General features: G+C 38.8%; 1 protein-coding gene across 1 annotated transcript; it reads left to right on the plus strand.

Annotated features, from left to right (window-relative positions):
- The first annotated feature begins 1012 nt into the window (after window positions 1-1012).
- LOC136883497 (uncharacterized) lies at window positions 1013-26575 on the plus strand. The gene is made up of 5 exons (XM_067155847.2): window positions 1013-1480; window positions 11196-11469; window positions 14719-14841; window positions 20733-20894; window positions 25363-26575. Exons 1-5 carry the CDS (start codon window positions 1200-1202, stop codon window positions 26008-26010), a joined length of 1488 nt encoding a protein of 495 aa, XP_067011948.1. The 5' UTR covers window positions 1013-1199; the 3' UTR covers window positions 26011-26575.
- The last annotated feature ends 343 nt before the right edge of the window (window positions 26576-26918 follow it).

Genomic DNA, 26918 nt, shown 5'->3' on the forward strand with positions numbered 1-26918 from the left:
AAGAGTGCCCTGAAAGTCAGAGTGACTCAAGAGCGGGATACCTTTGGTCAGTTTATAGTACACCTGTGTGTCTCTGTTGGAGGACTTCCTGTCACTCCAGGTATTATAAACAGTATACTTCAGTTTTTACTAAATATCTTAACCTGTAAATATTTCTGAGCATGCACATTCAAGGGGGAAGAATCTTCATCAGTAGGCCTACCTGCTGCAGACAGTGTTCTGGTGACTCCCGCATAAGGGATACACCTTCAGCCTGTGTAGGCCTACTTACTGCCTCCAGACATCATCTCTGGCATTCATTAATATGGTGTAGCCACTAGAAATTTCATTATTTGACCAAGTGATCTCACTCTGGAGGAATGTATTTGATAAGGAGAAAATATTTTTGAATTTGTGGAAACATGTTATACTTTATTTTTATATTTTCTAGCCCATCCTTAATACAAACAAATGAAATTGTTACTGTTGCCCATTTGAAAAATATTGATGAAAGTTGTAGCAATGGAGACAGTTCTTATGAATATGAACCTTGTTTCTTTTTTTTTTTTTTACCATACATATTGTCTTTTGTGTATGATTTTTCTGCAACTTTTAAGTTATTGCTGTTATGCAAATGCATTAGGAATGGTGCGGTCTAGAACGGTGACCGTGTTTCGGATCGAGACAGTAACGAGAATGGAGGAGTCGGTCTTGATGGTATATGGAATCAAATAAATCGAACTGAATATCCCGCCACTATGTTATAAACCTACAATGCGCCGATAATGCGAGCATCTTTCTGTTGTTCGAATGCACCTTTACGTAATGCCAACTGGCAGCATAGCAAAATTAAACTTTTGTTTTATAATTGAAGCGAATTAGAAGTCATGGTAATTATTTGAACACTTCAGAATGAATGGGAAACGTATTATACGTGGATGTACAGAGTGAGTGTCGAGAAACTGAAGACTTTGTTGTCACAGAAATATATACAAGTTTTTGCTGTAATGTTTGTGAACATGATCGTATACAGTGGTGTTTGTTGGTGTTTTGGGTGCTGTGGGTGCTCTGTGAGCTTGGGCTTAATACTGTTATTGGTTATGGAAAGGCTACCGTATACTCTTTGTGAAAAGGGAGATGCCTGCATTGTGTTTTCTTGTGATGACAGGTGTAACATGGACATAAACTGAAGAACTGGACGTAATAACTTTCTAACGAAAATGTCATTGTCGAGTGAGAAAGAAATCTATTCGTCGGAATTGAAGTCGACTAAACGTAAAGATGATTCCGGGTGTACAAGTGTCCAAACTGTCAAACGGATTAAATCGGGAGAATCAACATCATCTTCTGTGTCCATTCAATCACAGAAAGATGAAGTTAATCAGTCCTTCATTCATAAGCAAAGCTTTTCATTGCCTCCCGAAATCATGAGCTTGTCTGACGATGTCTTGCTTATGATTTTGGCACATCTTTCGCCACAAGATCTTAAACGTCTTAGCCAGTAAGTAATCATTTATATATTCTGTCTATTGAAGTATGGTCAAGAATAAGTGATCTGTTTGGAAACCATAACTTCTAGTGTGTCTGTGTCGAAGTTATTGTGATAGAAATTCAGTGTTGTCACCCCCCTCCCCGCCATGTAGCTGAATAATTTGGGGTTTTTAGTTTATCAACACGTGACAAGTTTTCCGATTAATGTTGGTCGAGTAATAAATTTGTTTTTAACTGTTTATCTCGATTACTGATGTCAAAGAATGTGAGAAATAATGACAATAATGAGAAGCACTTAGAAGAGGGAAGACATACAGATAATCGAAATAGGCGTGGTGTAGATGTATTGTCATATATTAGAGGGTATACACTGTAATCTTTACTTTAAGTGTGAAATGAAGCATCCTGCTCATAGCTGTAGCTACTGTTTTTCTAAGGCCTCATCCATGTAAGCCTGATCTTTAATAGACATGTGCTCCAAAGTACAGAACTTTGAGATTATAATTATTTATTATTAGAAGCCATGATATATATTTCAGCTGTATAGCACTTGTCATTATGCCTTACGTTTTTAGATGTTTTTAATTTTAACCAGTGATCAGTTAGATACAGGTTTTCCAATTGACATTAAAGTTTTCTTACCCAGTGAGCGAAAGTTAGGTTAGAGATCCATGAATGGCTCGGACGGTGTCACAAGACACTCAGCAGGCTCGCCAACATCGAATGTCAGTGCGCAGCAAAGGGAACCCCCAGGTTGTCACGAAGTGGCATAAAGGCCTCCTGTATCTCGTGTCAAAATCATTGGTCTGGATTGGTTAGACTGTTGGACTTGATTGATTCAACCATTGGTCTCTACAGACGTATTTTTGTTGAATGTGGCAGTCCTGTGGCTGGACACAATGCAAGTTCCATCGGAGACTTTAGGAAACTTGCCCGGCCAATAGAAACACGGAAATGGTTGGATTCCACTGATTTACACATTCTCAGTTTTAATTCATCTGCGTAAGTAAGAATACTTCTTGGGGCAGATCCTTCTCTTATTCTCTCCTTCTTCTTTCTCTTCTCTTTTTCCATATCATTCTTTTTTTTTTGATCTCCTTATAATCATCCATCAGCTCATACATTCACTGACTCATTAGACACTAGACCCCCTCCACAAAAATTCTAACAATCATTCTTCAATATGTAGAGAACTTGGTCTTCTAAGTGAAATAATGGGTGGGTGTGTTACTAACATATTCAGTCACAGGTAAGAGGGTCGGTGGGTGGGAAATAAAATTCACGTGCTCATCCATTAACTCACCCCATTAACCATACTACCAGCTGCTCATCTCTTCATCCAAGGATTCATAATCATCTACCTACAGACTCCTTCGCCTATTGCCATATCATATTCATCCTCAGTCATGTGCTTTTAAACATAGCCCCACAGTCATAATTGCTACCACAAGTCATTTATGCCTTATTAAATACTCAGCTAATAACACTCAATATTTACACATTCCCCTTGTCAAAAGACCAATAATTTCCTCTCTTGTAACAGTAAACATCTTTTTTCCATCTCACTTAAAATTATTTCAACACTTTTTTCACTGTGCCAGAGAGAGTCTGTTGCCTTCTAGGTGGCCTGCCCCACCCCCTCAGGATGGAGAATGGAAACTTTCTTGGGTGAATAGATAGATAGATGGATATAGTTGGGGTAGGATGGTGGATCCCTGGTAAGTATTATCCGCACACTTTATCTTGGTGCATTTACACCCTAGTGCTGAATCGGTCGACCTCGGCGATCTTCGAGATTCGTACTGGCAACCTTTGAAACACCAACTATGAATCGCTTAAGCATCGTTGTGCGACATCTGGCGTACACTTTACGTAGTAGTACTGTTGTTGTTTACACAACAAAGCCAAAGTACAGAATTCATGCTAGGAACAAGATTCGCATCGAGAAATGTTTTATAATGTTATATAATGTGTATGTGACATAGCTGTTGGCTTAAGATGATAACGGTTTAGAAATTTCATACCGATCGATCATATTCTCGATTCAATTCAGATTTCATTTTCACTCAGTTGGCAGCACCAGGCAGCACTATCGATACCGGGACAGCTCCCTCCTTACTCCTTACCCCCTTACACAAATGCACCAAGATGAAGTGTGCGGATAATACAAAGGAAGGATCTCTTCTTTCTGCTACTTACCTATCACTGCACATCATATTTCATGTTTTTTCTCTCTCATAAATATGCACACAAATTATTTTAAGACTCTTTGACAAGGCACTCCTAATTTCTCAGAGGGGACTGAGACATTGTATATATGGAGTTTCCTGTGTTGAAAACAAGTACCTACAGTACATCCTACTTACTTATTCAGTAATTGATAAATCTCTTGTATTTACAGCCACTGTGAAACTTACATTGTCAGTAACTATAACTTATCTTGATGCAACAAGTTGGTTGACCAGTATGGGCAATGTAGCTCTAAGCTTGTATTTGGGAGATAGTGGGTTCGAACCCCACTATCGGCAGCCCTGACAATGGTTTTTTTGGTTCCCCATTTCCACATCAGACTTCTCCTTAATTAAGGCCATGGCTGCTGACTTCCCAGACCTAGCCCTTTCCTATTCTGTGTTTGCAAAAAATAATATATTTGAAATAGAGCGATGTTAAACAATTCACACACACATACACACACACGAGACTATATCTTGTTAATTCACAAAAATGAAAAACAGCTATATCTTGTATTTTATTTATTTATAAAGTCTATACAAAGTCTGTGAAGTATGGTTGTTCGTAATATCAGTTGGGACAGGGCAGAGGCTGATACTGCATTCTCCCTTCACTTTCTCCCAGCTTGTCTTGAGAAGTAAGCAGGTGACTCACGATCACTCTGAGGGTTCCACATACTGTTTCATGTATAATGCAGATCTGCAGCACACATTCAAATCTCTGGTGTGATGCATCTGACTTCTTTTAGGCTTACCATTATTTAATAATATTAGTATGCAGCTTTTTATTTTCAGTATGAAACATGTTTCATTTTTGCAGTTTGACTTGTTCTCTGCTTCTGGATCAACAGCCAGATGTGTAATTTCAACATGTTTGTTCGCTTTTGCACTGACTAGGTACTTGTTGAGCCAGCCATCTATGATGCTGCCTGCGCAGAACACTTGTTTTCTTTTTGCTACTTCATAGATTCCATGTACAACTATAATTCACTGTTCTCGATGTACCCCACATGGTGGGGGTGGTAGAAAAACATCCATGGTATCCTCTGCCTGTCATAAGAGGTAACTAAAAGGGGGAGCAGGCTCTTTCAACCCGTGAACGTAGGTTGGCGACCACCAATTCCCCTAGCCGATTCTTGTATTGTTTCCACTTAATTTTTTCAGGCTCCTCACTTTCTCTTGTTCTCATGGATTCCATGAAAAGAGCAACCTCGGCAGGTTTTTGTAAACTATCAAAAAATAGTTATATGTTTAACTGTATGAACAGTACCTATTAGTGATCTCCTCAGAAATTTTCATCAGCCAGGTGGCAGGAATGAATAGCTGGGCAGGAAATTTTACTTAAAAAATGGATATGATAACATTTCAATTTATCCCCCTCAGGGCATTAACAATAATATCAGACAGGTAAATATTAACTGCAAAATTGAACTATTTTACTGTTATCACGAACAAGACAACAGAGTATTCTGAACTAGTGTTCTACTGCTCGTTCATAATCGTGTTACTTCGAGGCTTATCACTCGGTTGCTGTGGAGTGCCATACAGGTTTGTAACGTCATGTGGAATCGCGTGCTCGCATGCGATTCCATGCTAATCCATACACCACTCACACATGACACTACGCGATAGTCAAGCTAAACATTTGAACTCCGATGTAATTGATGCAGTTATGCTGACAATAATGAAGATTATTAAATAAGCAATTTTACAGTATTTACGTCTTAATTCGGAGCACCTCAACCCAAATATGTACTAATATTATGTAACTAGCATATGTCTTAGTTTATGTTAGACCGAGCTCGATAGCTGCAGTCGCTTAAGTGCGGCCAGTATCCAGTAATCGGGAGATAGTGGGTTCGAGCCCCACTGTCGGCAGCCCTGACGATGGTTTTCCGTGGTTTCCCATTTTCACACCAGGCAAATGCCGGGGCTGTACCTTAATTAAGGCCACGGCCGCTTCCTTCCAATTCCTAGGCCTTCCCTACCCCATCGTCGCCATAAGACATATCTGTGTCAGTGCGACGTAAAGCAAATAGCAAAACAAAAAAAGTTAGCCGGGCGGTCTTTAAAAATGGCAGGGCGGTGCGCCCATTGGAAAGGTTTTAAAATCATTATTATTAAAGTTTAGATGCAGTTTTTGAGAGGTTTCAAAATCAAAAATAGAATTTGTGGATTTTGTGTCAAGTTTCTAATTATAAATATGATTCTAATGTGCATTTACTTTAATTTGCCTTTATATACTATTATCTCCTTTAATTTGATAAACATTTCGCCAATTTTGTCAGTTATAATGTTTTCTGTCAACTGTGTAACACCTGTTACAATTCCTGTAACACCCGTTACATTAAAAATAGTGAAATAACAAGAAAAACAGTGATTGTACTTAATTATATGTTTAGTTTTTCTAGAGTTCCTTTGGTTTGCAATAAAATTTGCAAGTTTCTATTAGCTGTCATCTCACAGAGTTTATCGATTTTTACCATCTACCTCAATAAGTGGGTTGCATTCATGTAACACTCTCTTTTTTTTCCTTCAAACAATGCTATTTGTTCAGGGCGTTGACCTGGAAAGATCTCTTGCCCCTACTTGCACCATATGTGATGAACCTGCGTGTATTATGTAAATGGCGAAAGTGTAAAATGTTGAATGTGAGGAAAGGAGCGTTAAGGATGACAAAACACCCAGTCCCCAGGCCAGGGATATTAATCATTTACAATTTAAAACCCCTGACCTGGCCAGGAATTGAACCTGGGGCCGCCGGGTGACAGGCGGGCGCGTTGCCCCCTACACCGCGGGGCCGGACTGTAACACCCCTTACTGTATGTTTTTTTTAATATTTAAAATACTGGGAAAAGTTTTATTTCAGAAAACAATAGTCCATATAGTACACACAAAAGTAAGAGCTATCTTTTGCAGTTGATGAGATTTTGATCAGTCCGTCTTTTTAACTGTTCAATTGTAACCCATTGTAGTGGAATGCCTTTTCTCTTCCGACCCCAATAATATTGGGTTTGCAAGGCCTAGGGATTCTTTAATTTTTACACCCCTCATTGCCCTTCTCTCTTTCTTTTGTAGGGGCCGATGACCTTCGATGTTAGGCCCCTTAAAACAACAAGCATCATCATCTTTCTTTTGTCAGTGCCTTCATTCTTTGAAGGTACGACCCTCTTCCATTTTCCGTCCGATTAGTGTTAATAAAGGATGGTTGCCTAGTTATTCTTCCTCTTAAAACAATAATCACCACCAACATTATTTTGCATACTAGCCATGCATTATTCTACTTTTGAAAACTTGAAAAGATGTAAAACTATTTTCTTTCATTTAATATATTAACACTGCGCTGCTCGTGTGAATGACACGTCATCCATTTTAATTCTGTCGTTCTACCTTAAGTATTAATATATGTTTTTATAGATCATTTTATCTATTAAATAATGACCATATTTAATCAGAAAAGTATATATCTTATTTTGAAACTTAGTATCACGTTTACAAACAACCTGTTAAAGAATATGCCAGAACTTCCAAGAATTTTCCAACTGCTTACCTCTCTGTGTGTACTCAACCACTTTTGCCGCCTTTCTTGTTTCACATGAACAATGGAAGCAGATTGCATCGGCGTGATCAGGGTAAATCCATTTGAAACGTGTACTGCAGGATTTCCGGGTGGTCTTGGTGAGACTTCTTATGCACATGTAGCAGCGTTCTCACCCTCCAACTTATGGACGATTAGCAAGTCTCTCATCATTTTCAGTTCCCATGAATAACTTCCACATCCTTTTCAGTTCCTTGGGAATAATTTCTTGTATCCTGAAGATATGGGGTTTGATGAGATCCATTGAAAGGTCATACAGGAACTTTCTTCGCAAAATATTTGGAAAATCACATTCTATTTCCCACAGAATGCAGTCAGTTGTTCGTCAATGTACAGGAACTCTCTGGTATTAACACTTTTGGCAGTTTCTCACAATCAAGTCAACTAACTCTCTGATCAGTGCAAGCTTGTCTACTGCCTTCTGTTCTTCCCTACTTTGTATGACAAAAAACGTATGCATCTCATAACCTTTTTGTTGGTGGAATTGGGTTGAAAATGCATGTTTTATTGAGAAGACAGATCGAGTGCTTAACTTCCCCTGTGAAGGTTGTGTCCCATGTTATGGCACAATATAATCACTCTGGAAAACTTCGTGAAGATGATAAAAGTTATAGGTAAGTTAAACAATAAAATTGTAATGCCAGTGCTCTCATGGATGACTATTTGTCATTCACTTGCTTTTGAGATGTCATAATAAAAGAAATATCTGGAGACTTTAACCTTAAACTTCAGATACATCTTTAGCATTTGTGTAGTGGAGATTATATAAAATACTCTTAAACAAAACTTTTTTTTGAATGTAATAAATTCTAACGAGGGAAGTACCCCAGCTCGAACGGCTAAAACCGACTGGAAGTGTGCTTAACATACGAAGATATCTCTGTTCTACTACCCATCAAGGGCATTTATGTGTAAAACCCCGCATTAGTGTACAATTAATGTTTGGAAGTTATGGTGTAGAGAGATTGCAGAAACACAATTCGCAGCTGAAACTGCCGTGCAACAGGTACTTCGGACCATTATAGTAACAAGAAACAGATGTGGTGCAGTATCATCTGGCAAAAGGTTGAGCATGTGCTTGCAACAAGAACTCTTAACACATGCAGTTCCGTGTTGACATAGTCATCTTTTCCACTATAGAAGAGACTGCGTTGTCCTTTATTCGACATCGAAGTGTAAGTTTGGAGTTTCAATGAAGTGATTAAAACACAGTGGAATGGAACAGTATGCACACTGTCTTAACGAGGGTAACATGTAGACATACTACATTACTTACAATGTTCCTGCATTGCAATAGTCCAAACTCAAATGGCACAGTGATCACATTATCAAACGAACAACAGGAACATCCACATCATAACCTGCTCTTTGCCATGCGTATGTTAACACAGGTCTGTATCTCGGTGGAGATAGTTTGTTGTAGATGACGAGTGAAGACGGATGATGAAGTATCGATCATGTAACGTGGTCTACGTGGTATGTATTTGAAAACATTCAAAATCAATAAAACGTCTGACATAGAGCTTGTATTGACTATAAAGTATACATCCAGAGGTTGACAGTATTTTGTTGTCTTTGGTGGCAATATCTTCAATGTAATATCTTTATTTGGAAAGTATTCTTCAATGACGCTGTAGTCTTTCTGTCCTGACCAGGAATTGCAAAGTAATAGACCTCTCTCACCAACGAGGACACGAGTTTATTTACGTTTACCAACAAGTTGAGCGAGAACCGAATTAAAGAAGCTCTTCATTTGTGCTTTAGTCTTTTTTCCACTTTTACTCGCTTCAACATGGATGTTCCTTGGACACATTGCTGTCAGTTTCTTTGCAACCTGCTTACCAAACGTTCCATCCTTTTCCTGCAGACAAATGTAAAGCTTGTTCGCTAATTTGCCATTCACGGACACAGCCGCATCAGTTGTGTAACTACAGTATGCGTAGAACTATGCACAGACTGTACCAGACCAACTGTTGATTTTCCCTTCTGTTTGAAAGTGTTGCAGAAGATGTTAGTTCATAAAAAAATTGGCTCTGATCACTATTCCACACGCATTCCTTAATTATATTCCCGTCTTGAATAAACATGTTCACGTCTGCCACAAATGTTTCTCCTCTTTGTATAACAACATGCTCTTCTTCAATCTCTTTGCGAGCCATGAACATAGTGATATGTCTAGACGAAATATTATATTCGTTTTTGAAGGCCCTAACAAAATGCAACGACGCTTTAAAATTAGCGGCCTCCAGAGCACACGCTTCGATGTGCCAATAGTGGACCACTGATCCATTATCTCTAGCTCTGTCAAATTGTGCTTTTACAGACTCTTTTAAAGCCTTCAATTTTAATGTTTTGTTTCCCTTGGACAGACCTGGGTCTTGCCTTTTGCGCGTCACATAATCTAAAATTTCCTTGCAATTTGATTTCGACCTGATGCAGCTATAACGCTTCATTAGTTTCTTATAAGAATTGTAACCGCGATTATAATAATCCTCATAAATGTTGTCCAATGTTCGGTCATCAGTACTCCGTATCACAATTGTTCGTACACGTTTTGGGGTGAAGGAGCGAAATCACTGTTGCATGTAGTTCCTTCCGGTGCTGGACCGTCGGTACGGTTGGACCCCTTATGCACATGTGCTGTTTCTTCAATGCCGTCCGCCTCACAGTCACCATTACTCTCCAATGTGTCGGTATGTAGTTCTGTTACAGATCCATTGTATCTCTGCGTTATGATATCATATAACATGTATGCAAGTGGCCCATCCTCCACTCCACATACATCTTCACTATCCAGTGTGTAGCGTCGGCGTACCTTTTTGCGCAGCAACTTTACAACATTTACAGTGTTGATTGGCTTCCAGCAACTCATGTCAGGCATTTGTGTGTGCACTATACTACGACACACTGCAACTGACCAACAGGCATTGCGTGTACAACTCTAACGCAGCACGGCCTGTGCGTTGACTGTCAGATGGCACTGGCGACCGAACACGTACTTTTACAGATGAATGGCCTTGATAGCTATTGACGTAGGTACAACTGTATACTTTAAGCCCACATTCTGTCGGTTTTAGCCGTTCGAGCCGGGGTACTTCCCTCGTAAGAAAATTGTGCCCCTAGATGATAATAGTCATCCACGCGAGCAGCGGAGTGTTAATGCTATAGGAGTTTGGTAATACTTATATTGGTTCTTTCATCCATCAAAATATTAAACATGCCATCACCCTTAACACTACAGAGATCATTTTTAATGTATCCAGCTGCATGGCTGATTGGTCATTGTCTTGGTTTTCAGGTTTTGGGGCCCCAGCATTCGATTCTTGGCTAAGTTGTGATATTTTAATCGTAAATGGTTGATTTATTTGAGATGGGTAGTGGGTGATAGTGTTGTCCCAAACATTTTAGATTTATAGCGTTCATGACCCTTCCTATCGTTTACCGACACATCATTCATTGAAAGATCAAATCCTGATTAGATTTAGAAGGGATGGCTATCTCATTGTACTTCCCTTTTAAATTGTAATTGTTGGGCTGAGTAGCTTAAATGGTAGAAACAACTGACCTTGTGATCCCAAGTTCCTGGTTTGATTGCAGTTCAGTCTGGTGGTATTTGAAGATATATACACCAGACTCATGTTGGTAGATTTATCAGCATGTAAAAGAACTCCTGCAGGACAAAATGTTGGCACTTTGGTATCGCTGAAAATCATAATGTAGTTAGTAGGACATGAAAAACATTATTATTAGTTCCCCAAAATTACTCTAGATAATCAAAAGTTATCTATGGATGTATGTAAACTGACTTTATAAACATACAGATAAAGTAAGTAGAATTAGAAATATTAGAGAATAATGTTGATGAGTTGTGGTATTGATCTTTATTGTCTCCTCAGGACTTGCCAGAGGTTTGAGGCTGTAACTCGGGACCACACTCTATGGACAGCACCAGATTTTAGGTCAGAGGAGATGATCTTTTGTGGATTGTGGGATTATCTCAGCTTTCTGCAAGCCTCCACAAAGTCTATTGCATTTCGGGGCTCCTCAAAATCCTTTCGATTTAAAAGGAAAACATGCTGTTTTGTTGCAGAACTGATGAATAAAGTGAAGCACAACTGTCCTTCTTTGGAGACATTTATTATGGAAGAATTTCTAATCTTTGGATATCAGGTATGCTATTAAAATTTCAATTATCTTATTTCCAATTAATGCTAAAGTCAGGTTTGTGGCTCACACAGTAGAGCAGGGGCCAGCAACACATCAGTCATGATCTACTGGTAGATCTTCAGACCATATGACAGCACTGCCATGTTAGTCCACTATGTTATACAACTCCCATGCAGTACTCCTATCGGTGTATGTTGGACGTGTGTTATCCGCTTGGTTATTCAACGTTACCTTATTCACCAGTGTCTGCACCATTGCATGAGGGTTACAAGTCATTTTGCTGAACATACAGTAGTATGCATGTATTCCGCATACAGTAACAGTATACATTGTATGCCAGACATGCACAATATAACATAATGACATCATGGGCCTTAGGTATAGAGTGTTCGGCACGTTGCTGCAAACATTACAGTCGCGTCCTACTTTTGTAAGCAATATTTTAGAGGTTGCAGGTGGTTGCAGAATGCAACAGTTCTCACCTGTTACTTTGATCTCTTGCTTGTTCACCCAGAATGTTTTGTGATGGATGTTGTTGGGAGGTCCCATAGCTTCCCATGTTAGTTACAATCCTCCTTTCTGTCTACTTAATTTTAAATTTTATAAAAGTATATTCAGGTATTTTCAGCTGTTGCCAATTTTCACACCTCTGCTGGGGCTATATCTTAATTGAGGTCACAGTTGCTACCTTCCCAAACCTAGCCCTCCCCAATCTATACATTGCCGAAAAAATTCTATGTGTTAGTGTGACGGTGAACCACTAGCAAAAGAGAAACATTTTCAACTGATTTTGTTGTAGACAGACATACAAAAATGCAACTAAATAGGTTTTCTATTTTAATCCCAAATAAAAATGAACTATGGATAAAAATTTAAACAGAAGAAGGCAATTCCGTACCTGAGAGCAAAAGGGCCTATGTCCATTTTGTTTATAGCTTCCTGCAAAAGGAGGATGTGCCACATGCATTTTTCCCTCCTAAAAGCACTCTTGACTACCACCTTTATGTCATACTCTAAATTTGCAGGAAATGGCAATAGGGCAACCGCCTTTATTCCGTAGATGTGTTTGCTTATACTAAACATAAAACTGGCTGTAACTCAGAATCACAAAAAAATGGACATACACCCTTTTGCCTCTCAGTTACTGAATTGAAAAATACTCTGGGTAAAATATATGCCCTTGCTGGCGAGATGTAGTGTTTACAGTGCACTATGTCTTCTGGTATGGGCTAGAATAAATTTGTTACTTTCATTGACCTATCTCAGTCTGATCCTTGACATTGACAATATGAAGGTGACTGTGTTATGAGCAATGCTAGTAATACCATTCCTTATGTAGGCCCTACCCAGTCCCTGTTATGAATGGTATGAAAATATCACTAATAGAGTCAGTTGGTCCGTGCATTTCAGTGGGCTTGGCAAACTGATGTGTGAGTAACTTCTGGCTCGGTGAGGAAAGCAATGGGAAACTATCTCACTCCTTATTTCCCTAGTACGCCTCTTCAGTGATGCCTAGGCCATCTATGACAGCTGTTGGTGTAGCTGTGGAGGATCAAATTAACTTTCGGGCTGAATACCCAACATACATACATGGAAAATATAGAATAGTGAATCTGAACAACTAGCCTTTCTTAGAAATGTACTGTTTAGTTTTCATGTAATACTGTATGACATAAGAGAAGTGTGCTAAATGCATACCCTCATTTTTCTGAGAGTTGTTGAAACTAATTTATATGTGTGTGTTCTATCCTAATACCCAAGCAGTTGGATGTAAGTTCATTGGCTGTGATGATGGGTGGTTTGCGATCTTCTTTGTTTAGTTCAAGTGTTTGTTACTTCTTGCCTCAGAGGCAAAGATTGTCATGTGAGTGTGTGTGTTTCTGTGTCCTGTGTGTGTTATGTAGTGTGTGAAAATGATGATGGTAATGTGGTAGAGGGAGTGTTGGCACACAGCCTACTCTTGTTGTGTAACACCAGGGGGTCTTCTTCTTCTTCTTCTTCTTCTTCTTCTTCTTCTTCTTCATGTCCTCGCAGAGCTTTGGTGATCAGTAGCACGATCTGCTGTTTGTTGATAGCTGTTCTGAATAGAGTAAGCTTCATCGCCCCAAACCACTGGCTCAAGTTGCCGAGCCTTGATGTTCTATTTCATCCCAGACCACGTTTACCATTAATTTTTCCTTTGGAGTATTACTTGTAAAAGGCGGTATTTATTGTTCTGCATCATATGACCAAAGTATTCTAGCTTCTTTCTCTTGATGGTAGTGAGAATTTCTGGTCATTGTTCATACGGTGCAAAACTTCTATATTGGTCTATTTAGCTGTCCAAGGTATCTTCCAGCATGCTGCAGTACGTCCACATATCAAACGCTTGCAGTCTCTTGCACATGGTCTCAGTTAGTGTCCATGCCTCAAAGCCATATAGTATGATGCTAAAAACATAGCACCGGAGTAATCATGTCTGTAGTGTAATGGAAAGGTCACAGCTTGTCAAAAGTTTTTTGAAGTTTCTGAAAAGTTCTGGCCTCCTCAGGTATTTAAATGTTGCCACTCTCGCCATCCGTTCTTTTCCTGCTTTGAGACTACCCCAAATACCATCTTCTTTCCTACTTTCAACCATCCACTTGATCTTCTTTACATTCAGCCTCAAGCCCATGGCGTTGCTGGCTTCAGTGACCACATTAAGTAGTTCCTGTAGGTCCTGGAGATGGGTTGCAAGTAGGATGGTGTCGTCGGCATACCCGATGTTATATATGACGACTCCGTTAACCATACCTGCTTGAGTCTTTCTGCAAAAAAAATCTTGAAAAATCTTGTCTGAATAGATGTTGAAAAGCACTGGTGAAAGAATGCAGCCTTGCGAACTCCTTTCATAATGGACACTTCTTCCGTGTCACGACCGTCAACTCTTATGCCAGCATTCTTGTTCCAGTAGTCCTTATGAGTATTGAGGAGAGGTTTGGAATTGAACCCAGCCTTTCGGCACACAATGTAGTAATGATGAATTGCATACTACCACCTTTTCTACTGTGTCAGCCAACATTCTGTTGATGAAATTTTTTCCATGAACCGGACTTGAGAACTGGCTAAGTGCAGTATCAGACCATAACAGACTTCACGCCTTAATGATCGTGACCAGCTGATGGGCTCAAGGAATTTGTATAACTTGATTATGATTATGGAAATGTGTGTCTTGTGTACATTCAGATGTATTCTGCTCTACTAGAAATTGTTAATTATACTTCCATATTTCAGATGCCAATAACCTTATTTCCCAGTACCTTAAAGCATTTTGAGATGGTAGGATGTCAGGTGAGCCGTCTCAGGCCAAACCAGTCCTACTTCCACGGCATTCACAACCATCTACCACACCTTGAGGTAAGTTTTATTGTTGACTAGACGACTAGACCCAAAGTTATGACAAACTATAGTTCTTGCGGCAAAATCCTGGGTTGTCATGTTAATTTTTAAAAACCCTTGATGGCATTATTTCACTTTTAGCAGGGTTTTATTTTCCAATTTTTCTGTCTTGAATGCATTGATTATGATGATGATGATGATGACGACGACGATTATGGTAAGTTATAATATGGTCTCAGTTGGTGTGACTGCTTGGTTGAATGATTAGTGTTGCGACCTTTAGTTTATAAGATCCTGCGTTCGATTCTCTATAGAGCTGGCAATGTTAGCTGCATCTGGCTAATTCTTTTGGTTCAGTGACTGGGTGTTTGTGTTCATTCTCTCTTCATTTATATACAAAATACCACACTACCAATCACTGCAGAGACATACAGATTTGGTGTAAGGAAGGGCATGCACCATGAAACAGGCCCAAATTCACATTATTGCCAACCCGAAGTAATTAGGAAAAAAGGTCAGGAATAATAATATCATTTCAGAAGGGAAATATAGTGCATTTAAGAAAAGAAACAAAGAGGACTTGCATTTATTGATGTGCAGGCAGAAACCAGAGAATCCGAGATTGATGTGAGCATCTAGACAGTGTACATACATAAATATACACTAGCATAAAAAAGTTTAAGCTAACTTTAAGAAAACTCCAGTTCTTGTTATTTATAAGGCAGCAGATTAGTGGTATTTCAAATTGCATATACCGGTATTTTAAATCAGTGTACAAACATAGGCATTTGTTGTACACAAACTGACTCACTATAAAGCAGTTTAAATCCTCACATTTATTATCCATGAGTAACTTGTGTAAACTGGAGGTATTTCAGAAGCATAAGTGTTTCTGAGATTTTTAAAAACTTTTATATAATAATGGTATTGGAGGTGGGGAGAGTATTAGAATTTGCAGAGCTTACAAAGGGGGAGCCAGCTGGAAAAGTTTAGGAACCAGTGGTAACAAAATGTACAAATTTTACAAAATCATTCTGGAAAATAGCTAGGGAAATAAATAGGAAACTAAAACCCATGTCTTGAAAACAGAGAATACTCAGATATGCTTAACTATAGGGACAACAGCTTCAAACGTGCCTACATTCAAACTCTTGTCCATAATCTCGTTCATACAGCCGGGTATTATAATTACATGCTTCATCAGTTTGCGTAAAGAGAAAGAAAAATAATCATATCTTTCTCCTGCTTCAGCCAAGACAACTAGAACTTTTTCTGAACCACAGAAGAAACCACAATATCCAGTGATGGAGGGGAGAACAACTGATCAGAACCATGAGGGATAGAGAGAGGAGTATCAAGGAGGAAGCAGAATGGTAGATGCGAGAGGGTGAAAAGAAGGGAGTCATCAACAGTGGAACAAGTAAACTGCAAACCACTCTAGCATGCTCTGTATAAGCATGCATTTTTTGTGGAGCCAATTCTTCTGATGATGAGACGCTGAGATGTACAGAATGTCATATGGAATGTAAAAATTACATATAAAATAGGGGTGTAAACTCTCTCTACCCTCTGTCCTAAAGCTGGTGACCTGGAATTTAATGCTGCTTTTGTGTGTATCCATTTGTCAGTCATTACATTTTAATTAATTAATTTCAAACTAAATCCTTTTACAGTCCATTATTTGCATACACATTATATCTCATTCATCTTTATTTCCCATCCTAATGGAGATCCACCTTAATACACATTAGTCTGATACACGTTTTACGAGTATGTATTGTTTTATTATGCTAGGACTAGCCGTGTTTAGGGCAATTTGTTGTTAATTGTAATAATTTAAACTCATTCTAAAAGCATAGAAGTATGCTCTTTTATTGTCAGAAAGTAGATAAACCTCCATCTATTAACTAGTCAACAAGCCAAGGTGAACACTCAAAATTTTAACCAACTAAAATTTTTTTTAAGTGTAACTTGACTGATAGGCACCTTAGAATCTGGGAAGTGTAGGGTGAATAAATCCTAGCTATGCAATGTGCTTTATCTGTTCAGTTGTGCTTGTACACTGGGACTAGAGAAATTGTCAGCTAATCACTGTTTTGTGTTAGTAAGTTTACAGTATAGAGCTACAAAGTCAGGAGAAGGATAGGAACAAACACAGAGAATAATCTTAATAAAAAGCTAATATGCACAGAGGGGACAACTGGCAAGTGAAACAAGAATAAACATTTATTTGTATCTGGGAAATTAAAATCAGATTTCGTCTTTCCAGAATTCTGTTGCTGTGATTGCCCAAGAGATGACCTGGAGGAGTCTCTGTGAACACCTTGAGACTCTAGGGAAAATAAAAATAAAAAATGGGGGTGATAGCCTCTGTCACCTCAATTCTCAAACTTCTTACCTACACATGGTGACCCTGTAAAGCCGAGCAACTCAGTGGAAGGTTGGGTAACCAACCCCTGCGGGAAACTGAGTCGGTGAGCAGACAGGTTTTGGAGGTCAGTGGAAGGCAACGGGAAACCACCACTGAAATTATCCCAAGAAGTTCATGGCAGTGGACCTCTGTATAAAATATGAGATATGGAGGTCACAGCTATGATTGGACTGACGGATGGCAGAACAACCTATGATGATGGTGATTACAGTTGCAGAGTTAACACGCTGAAGACTGTGTCACCCACTTGTGGGGGACAAGATATCGTACAATGTATCATCGGTTACTCCTCATGGGGTGACACAGTTTTTTGTCCATGCTTTTGATTTGGCCTGTGAAACCAGTGCTACCATCTACTATTGTATTGAATTGCATTGGGTGTTCTTCTAAGGTATCGTAGGTTATTATACCATGAAGGATAGAGAGGGGACTATCAAGGAGGAAGCAGAATGGTAGATGCGAGAGGGTGAAAAGAAGGGAGTCATCAACAATGGAACAAGTAAACTGCAAATCACTCCAGCTTGCTCTGTATAAGCATGTATTTTTTGTGGAGCCCTTCATAGAATTCTGCCCAGTGCCCATTCCCTTCTAATTGTGCAGTGCATTGCCCAATGGACAATGGAAGTTTGCTGATGTATGCAACTATCAGAATTCAGTTACTAACGAGAAGGAAAACTATGTGAATTGGAGTCTATTACTGTTCCTTAGTCTTACCTGCCATTGTTACACGATTTCAGAAAGGAGTAGAATTAGGCCTACGAGGCCTCATTGTTCTAAGGTAAAAAAATAAACATTGAAAGTAACACAGATGCCAAAATATCATGTTAGTCATTGAACTTAGGACATAGTCTGGCAATGAAGTCAAGGGATAAATAGTTCTTGAAAGCATCGGATTACTTGTGAACTGACTCAGATAGAGGTTTGTGCAAGAATGCTTTGTCTGGGTAATGTGTACAGTAGGTTGTAACTTTCTTTGCTTTTCTTGCAGCTCCTCGTCTATCAGTTCCGTTAGTCTTCTTGTAACAAACATGTACTGCAATATTTTCAACTCCATTTTGAATCTCCAGTCTTTTCTGTTTCCGCAAGGAGACGAATACCACAATTGTGACGTGTTTCTGCATCTTCCGGTAGGTACATTAGTTCAAGAACACATCTCTCCTTGAACGTTGTTGAGACTGGCATTTATGGAAGTTTTGGCACTGTTTGTTAGTTTCGGAGAGCAATCCATGAATACACTAAGCTTGTTCCAATTAGCAGGTTCAACACTACCTTGCAACCATCTAACAATTTTCCATAGAGACGTATTATAAGCTAAAAGTTGATCAGACACACCAGTACCAGGCTTTGCTCCATTACAGTCAATAACTACAGACGGTTTCAGGATTTCTTAGTTTTTCCTATAACGTTTTCCCAAAGAAACAAAGTCAAGCTTGTCTGCAAGCAACGTTGCTCCCCAGTCTAAATAAGGATCCATAAGTTCCATAACAACAGCTGTTGCATGTGGCAATTTTGGGTCAGCAGTTGTTCTTTTGTCACAGTAAACTTTCGTGGTGTAGGTTAGGTAGTTGATTTCATCACATAGTTTACCAGGCGAATTGGCTGTGTGGCAGGGGCGCACAGCTGTAAGTTTGCATCCAGGAGATAGTGGGTTCGAACCCCACTGTCGGCAGCCTTGAAGATAGTTTTTCATGGTTTCCCTTTTTTTTTTTACACCAGGAAAATGCTGAGGCTGTACCTTAATTAAGGCCACGGCCAATTCCTTCCCACTCCTAGTCCTTTCCTATCCCATCGTTTCTGTAAGACCTATAGGTATTACCAATATAAATGGTCTGTTATTGGACATTATAAAGTTTCCAGCTAACTCATTCCTGGTTGCCAGCGTTTTGCCCCCGTGTGCTAAGTAAATTGGTAAATTGCACAACTTAGCACATGGGAGCGAAACGCTGGCAACCAGGAATGAGTTAGCTGGAAAATTTATAATGTCCAATAATGGACCATTTATATTGGTATTATAAATTTACTCATTGGGGACAAATATTTCAGGTTCCCTATGGGAATCAACATCTATATCATAAGACCTATACGTGTCGGTGCGACGTAAAGCAAATTTTAAAGAAATAAAAATAAAATAAAATTTAAAAAATTGCGTAGTTTGAATATCTTCACTCCATATTTATGGCTTTTATCAGGGATATATTGGCAAACTAGTAGCCTTCCCCCTGTAGAATCAAATTTGTCAATGACCAATGTTTCTTGTGACTCATTTAGGAGCTTGAAGTTCTTACTGAAGTGTAGAACATGAGGGTCAATTGTATTCAACCTGTCTTGACCTTTGTTCACTGTTGAAATGCCAGAAAAGTAAAATCGGTAAGAACTTTTCCCGCTTCTTTACATAACCCCCAGCATTGTTTTTAGACAGTATGTTCTTTCTGGGCCAATAATTGTGTTGCTTGGAAAACTGCTAAACTCATCTACATCAGTAAACTTAAGAACTTTTTCATGTTGACACAGTTGATATAAGACCACTGATCGAATAGCATGATAGAAGTAAGGTGGTTGAAAATTAGCGTTAAGAACAAATTTGAAGCTGGAATTACCTGTGAACACTTAAGTCTTTCTGAAAACCTAATGTGATACAGCTATGGAGCTAAGCTCTGCATTTGGGAGATGCCTGGGTTCTAAGCCCACCAGCCATGACAACTACTAAGGAACATTCTCAGCTTTGCGGAAAAAGTTCGCAGGTAATTCTGGCTTCAAATTTCCTCTTAACACTAATTCTAATAATTCAGCACCAGATTCTTGGATACCCTCACTACACAAAGTGTTGCCCATATCCAGTGCCATGGGGTAGGGTTCTTTATTTTTTATTATTTTGAAAACAATTTTTCCTGACATTGTTGCTGAGATGGCAGAACAACCAACAAATACAACTTCCTACAAAATTTCATAGATAGCATTGTTCACCTTAGTGGTGCTTACTGCTTAGCATTTACAGTTGTGTCCACCTCCGTAGCGTAACGGTTAGCACTATTAGCTGCTGTCCTCGGTGGCTTGGGTTTGATTCCCAGTAGTGCCAGAAATTTAAAAATGACAGGAGGACTGGTGGGTGGTTAAAATGGTACATGCATCTCACCTCCAGTGGGAGTGTGCTTGAAAAGAGCTGCACCATCTCAGGGCGAAGGCACGAGTTTTATTTACAGTTGCTAAATATAGCACTATCATGTTTAAGACAGTAAACACACTTTAGAGAATACAGCTGTGGAGTACCTTCAGAAATCCTACTTCTGTTTAAACCAAGAATAAGGATAGTCTTTCCCAATCCAAAGTTTTTTTTTTTTTTTTGCTAGGGGCTTTACGTCGCGCCGACGCAGATAGGTCTTATGGCGACGAAATCCAAAGTTTTGTTTTAAGAGCTGTTGATAACAGTGTGATTATGTACTTAATAAGTAACCAGCAGTTTTATTTGAATTTCCCCTAGGTACTGGTTATAGAAGATTGCCCTTGGTTGACATCTCACTCTCTGATGCCCATCAGTAAGTGCCCTAATCTACGAATATTGCGACTTGCAGGTTGCATCAATTTAGGTAGCTGTGTGGCATATACCAGTGTTGCAGCTCGCTTTGGTTTTAAGTCCTTACAGGTAGGTGTCTAATGACTAGCTGCAACAAGTTTTTACAACCTTCGTCTGGAAAGTTTAGAGACTGAGGCTGTAATTGTAATGAGTATCAGGATTAACTAGAATACTTTGTCAGGAGGTGGTACAATACTCTATAATCTTTAGCTGAATGTGAATGTGTTAAAACATTTACAGGAGTCAATTAGGTGATGACAGCGTGATCTTTGGGCTTCAGGACGGTGGTTTCTTTTGCGCGAGACCTCATTCTAAGGAATTTATGGCCAAACTCAACCACAACCTCCATACTTCTGATATGCTCCTCTTTCTGCGATTGAAAAGGTACTGAAAGGGATGTGGTATAGAGCCCTTGGATGCATCCCGGAGGCTACGGCAAATGAGCTATGCTGAAACCTGCAGGAAGCATTGTCTGCATGTTGCCAGAACATGCAGGACTCTGGGCTAATCTGTCAATTCCAGAGGTTTTTTTTTTTTTTTTTGAAGGTACATGGCACAAATAATTGGTGAGTACAATTCTGTCATCATTTTTGAACCATTCTCAAAACTTTCTGGACAAGGGTTGTAATATAAATTAACTTACTTTCTGTTATCTACTCTTTGATTACCCAATGTATTACTATAGGAATATTTTCTAGAAGGAAGATTGTGTGTACTGCAATGAGAAATTAAATATTATTTAAGTATTGATACATCAGTGTTGTAAAGGATGATTACAGCTACAAGAAGTCAGGTAACATACATTTCTTGCTGAAGATGATTACGGTTGCACAAAACCAGATAACCTGTACGGAGTAAGTCATTTAAGATGTTCACTTCAAATGACTCATGAACTTTATCAAAAATATCTTTACTTTTAGTATTGTTATGAAGAGGCTCACAATCAAACTTGCTGTATTTTTTCCAGAGTGTCAGTGTCTGCTGAGATAATGATTAGAGTTTGTGGTTTTTAGCATTTGCAATAAATGCGAAATATTATAATCTATCCCGATTTTAAAAAAACACCTACATAAAAATAGTTAAGAAACAGAATCCAATACATATCAAGGAACCTCCCAAAGACACACCCAGCTCTACCTCACCTTCCCCAATCATCACCCTATTGCCCCTCCACTCCCCCTCTCTGTCACCTCTACCTTACCTTCCCCAATCAATACCCCTCATGCCCCTCCACTTCCCCTCTCCGTAACCTCAAGTACCAGCCCTAGACATACACGGAGCAGTGCACAACGTGCTCCCTAACTGTACCCATCAACCAGTCAACAGTACTATGTAAGTAAGTAAGCACTTATTCCACACGTTCAATAGACATTCTATTGACAAAACTCTTATACTTCATTTTCTTCTCCTGTTCTCGCAGATTACTAGCATGTCCAACAACACAACTATAAGGAGGGAGCATCTGCACCTATTCAATATCTTATAACGAGATTGGTACCAAGGAAACTAATGACACACCATAATATTTTGATGTAAATTATCCAACATTCTCAACTGTATGAACGCACAAGATAAACAATTCACACCATTGAACATTCTAGAATGCTTGATACAAACATATCTGTGAACGTACGCATGCTTTACCAACATTAATATAACTCCAAAGTGTACCGCAAGAATACTGTGAACATTTTATGTTGTAGAACATCGTATTTTAATGTACTATGTGTTACTAGTTTTTATCACATCCATATCTTGGAACATTCTAGAATGCTTGGTACAAACATATCCACGAATGTATGCAACGATTTACCAACATGAATTAAAATTATATGTTAAGTTAACTTTGGATCTCATGACCAGCTGAAGATGACCTCTGTGAAGGTCGAAACTGGTACTGCATAGTAATAAGACATAATAAGGTATTGATTAGGTGGACGGTACCTATTCTTTGTAATTGTGAAATGCGAAATATTTTGAAACTTTGTCATTGTATTTACCTTCGTCTTATATGGCCTTTACGAGTGGTTTTTAGCAATTTCGAATTAGCTGTAAAATGCAAAATCAGTTCAAAATGCAAAATTATACTATGTATGCAAAATAGACTGAAATAGTCGGTTTTATGCAAAAATAAACATATGTCTTTTTAAAAATGATGCATTTTCTTAAAAATAAGATAAATGTTGTTATTTATTTCAGGGGAAAGAATTATTATGGAGCCTTAAAACTTTAAATGTGTGGAATATATTTCAACGGGCAAAGAGAAGTGCAAAGAACAACCAATCAAACATCTTAATACACTTTCAAGCACACGCATTAATCCATTTTGTTTTGACCCTTCATCATATTTGGTTATTCTTGACATAGGTGTTCAGTACTAGTTCTGTTTTAAAGTACGGTAGCGATTTATTGTCTGGTAGCCATGTTTAAAAGCGAAGTGACAATCGAACAGCGTGCTGAGAGTTACAAAATTGGAACATTCTTATGTAGGCGATACAGATATATTAATGTGTCAACTTTTCAATCAAATTATGCCTATTTTTAACCAATTTGCTACAAAAGGCTAAATTTCAGAGGTATAGATGCTACAAAATGCTAAATTGGAAAATCAAAATGCTAAATCTTTGATTTTTAAATGCTATAAACCACAAACTTTAATAATGATACTTTGTTTTTCAAATGTAACTACACTGTTTTCTCTTCTGGAATCTGATGAAGAAAATGATAGTGAGCTCTCAGAATTGAACAGAATTGAATGGTAGTGAGTCTGATGCGTATCCAAGTGAAAATAGTGATACTGACGACAATAGTGATAGTAAAAATCATTCAGCGAATTTTGGCAGTGCTGCACAACATAATGACAAACAAAATACCTGGCTGTAAATTTGATGAAATAAAAGATGGTGATGCAGGTAATACTTCTTAAATGTTCAAAGGCACATACTTTTGATAGAACAAACCTTCTGCTTCGAAACAAAAAAAGAAAGAACAGCAGATACATCAAATACATCTCAGGTTATTTATAAACAGGGACCCTGCATTTTCAGGCAAAATAGCTTGGCAATTTATCTATGGGAATCTACAAAAGAGCCTGGCACTCCAAGGGTTAAGAGTGACACACTATATTCGAGCAATATTCACTAACAACTTCGTTCATGCCTTCACTAACAGTAACAATTTAATGTGCCTATTGCTAGCCCGTTCTAGAAAACCAAGAATAATGGACGAGAAGGTTCATTGTGCTGACCACACATCACCTCATAATCTGCGCACCTTTGGGCCAAGCAGTGGTCATTGCATGCTGTTATGGTGGAGGGATATTGTGTGTTGTGTGCGAGTTGCAGAAATGGCTGCTGTGTCCATGCCGACTACCAGGTTGAAGTGGCAGTGATAGGAAAGTAAACAGATCACACAATATCAGTGGGGATTTCCCCCCCTCCCCAGACAGTTTAATCAATTATGTATACAGAAAATCTGGGTTTGTGAATATTAATGAGTTGTTCAGTTCTACTTTCCATAGTTTTAAAGAACAGTCCTGTAAGTGTCTCAGTTGTTTTATCTAGAATTTTACAAACTGAAATTGAAGGCCCACTATTAGCCTTTTCAATTTAGAAGGGTTTTCTAACAGTGCATACCAGTTTGCGAGTTGGCTGCAAAGAGTGATAGCTTTACCGATCACGTGGCTTTATTACTATTTTTTGGTTCTGTAACAACAACTCTGTGCCGGCTGAACCCTTCAGAATGTGGCGGAAGCCAGCTGCTGTTGGTGAACAGGGAGATGAGCCCCTAAACACATCAGCCCATGCTCTATTAATCACCAAGTAAATTCTCCCTCACTGTAGCTATTATGCCTATTTCTCCCCTCCTTAAAGTTTTATATCTAATGATGTTGGTCAAGTGACTTCTTCTGTACGCTTATGCTCATTTTTTCCTTCCTTTTCCTTAAGTTTTATACACAGAGTGTTTCAAAATTATAGATACAAATTTTAGAGACAAGTACACAGGCCAGGGAAACAAGAAAAATGTTCAAATAAACAGAGGTCTGGAAACCAATTGTTTCCAACTTATTATGATGTAACCACATTTGCAACTGTTACATCATCATTAGTGCTTAATATTCCTGGTATCAGACTCCACATTGGATGCCAACAGCATCTTGTATTTGTAACAGCATTTGAAGCTGTTGTCACGGCACATTTTGTAACGAAGTGATGGTCGACATCCACTTCATGAATGGACGTGTCAGTGTGCGAGGTTCCATGACAACTGCTACAAATAAGACACTGTTGGCATTCATTGTGGCACTTCATACCTAGAACATCAAGCATGAACAATGTTTAATGGTTACAAACATGATTACATTGTATTTCGGAAAGGGCCAGTTTCTGCACATATGTTTATTAGGACCTTTTGGCTCATTTCAGAGCCCTCTACTCACCTCTGCAGGTTGTAACTATAATTTTGAAACACCCTGTGTATTGACCTAGCTCAAGTGATTTTTACTGTTCACTTACTTAGGTATTTGTTTCTTTTTCAGGTTTTAGATGTCCGCAAGACTCGACTGTGTGACAGTGAGGTTGGTTGTTTCAACCAAGTATCTACATTAACACATTTATACTTAGAGTGTCCTAGAGATGGAAGTAAGAGAGAAATGTTTAAGCATCCCCGGTCTCCGACTGAAGATGAAGAGGGAGAACATTCACCAGAGTGTCGTCACTGTAAGGCAGCAGAGTCCAGAGAGTTTGGCTCTCAGACAGCCTGTAAAAGCTCGGCTTGTAGTGATTCGTCGTCACCTGTTGATGATGCAGGCTCTTGTCCTGCCTTTGCTCCTGACGAGGAAGAAGATGGGGGACCAGATAATGTTTTACATGAACCATTACTACTGATCACTGATGTAGGTATAACATCTTTAGGTCCTTGGGACATGCCTGGAGTAGAGAATATTCGTATAGTAAGGTTAGTGGCGTATGAAGCCCCTCCTGTCAACAGTTCTAAACTTCAGCATTTGGTGGTGAGAAACTTTATAGGGGTTGGGGATACAAGTCTGTTCTATTTGGCCCGAGTGTCTAGCTTGCGTTTCTTAGACATTACAGGAACATCTGTGACTCGTACAGGAGTTCACTTCTTTAAGAATGAAAGACCAGAAGTCAGAGTTATTTCGGACTTTGATGATATTGTGGTGTAATTCATGTGCTTGTCTGAGGAAAGATCCAGTGTGTTGTTACTTAACTAGTCTTACAGCCTATACTGTAACAGTGGAGCCTTGGTGTACTGAGCTGTCGCATGGACATGAAAAGAACGTTTGAAGTGATAAACTAATAAGCATGGCATTGCGTTAACACTAGGACTCCTAGCACTGTAGGCTGAACTGCAAGATATATTTTTCAGTATTTGCAGGCCTGTTTTCATATTGCTGCCAGTTACATAATTATTGTACAACATAATATTTTATACACCATTTTGAAGCTGTGTTCAAAGAAAATAAATGAATTGGTTGGAGCTAAAAGGCATTATGTCAATTTTTCCAACTTTTCAGGAGAAGGGAAAAACTGGATAGTTTCAAAAAGGTTGCCTGTGTTCGTGAGATCCCTATGCAGAAGGCTAGTATTCGGTAATATGCAGCTCACCTCTCTTGGAGGTGTGCTTGAAAAGAGCTACACCACCTCAGAATGAGGAAACAAGTTTACTTTAGTTAAGAAATATAAGAAGTATTACCAGATATTTCTGACAGTGGAGAATAATATAAATATTGTTTTTACATCCCACTGACTACTTTATGGTTTTCGGGGACGTCAAAGTGCCGGAATTTAGTCCCGCAGGAATTCTTTTATGTGCCAGTAAATCTACCGACACGAGGCAGACGTATTTGAGCATCTTCAAATACTACCGGACTGAGCCAAGATCGAACCTGCCAAGTTGGGGTCGGAAGGCCAGCGCCTGAACCATCTGAGCCAATCAACCCTGCGACAGTGGAGAATTGTTTGCTGTTTTACTATTATATTTAAATGGATATTTTGTAATAATGACATAATTCCTTTTAACTCTGAACTTTATGTTTAATAACAAAAATAAGTTAAAACCAGGATACCATAT

This window comes from Anabrus simplex, chromosome 11 (assembly GCF_040414725.1).
Source record: "Anabrus simplex isolate iqAnaSimp1 chromosome 11, ASM4041472v1, whole genome shotgun sequence".
In the NCBI taxonomy this organism is placed as follows: Eukaryota; Metazoa; Arthropoda; class Insecta; order Orthoptera; family Tettigoniidae; genus Anabrus; species Anabrus simplex.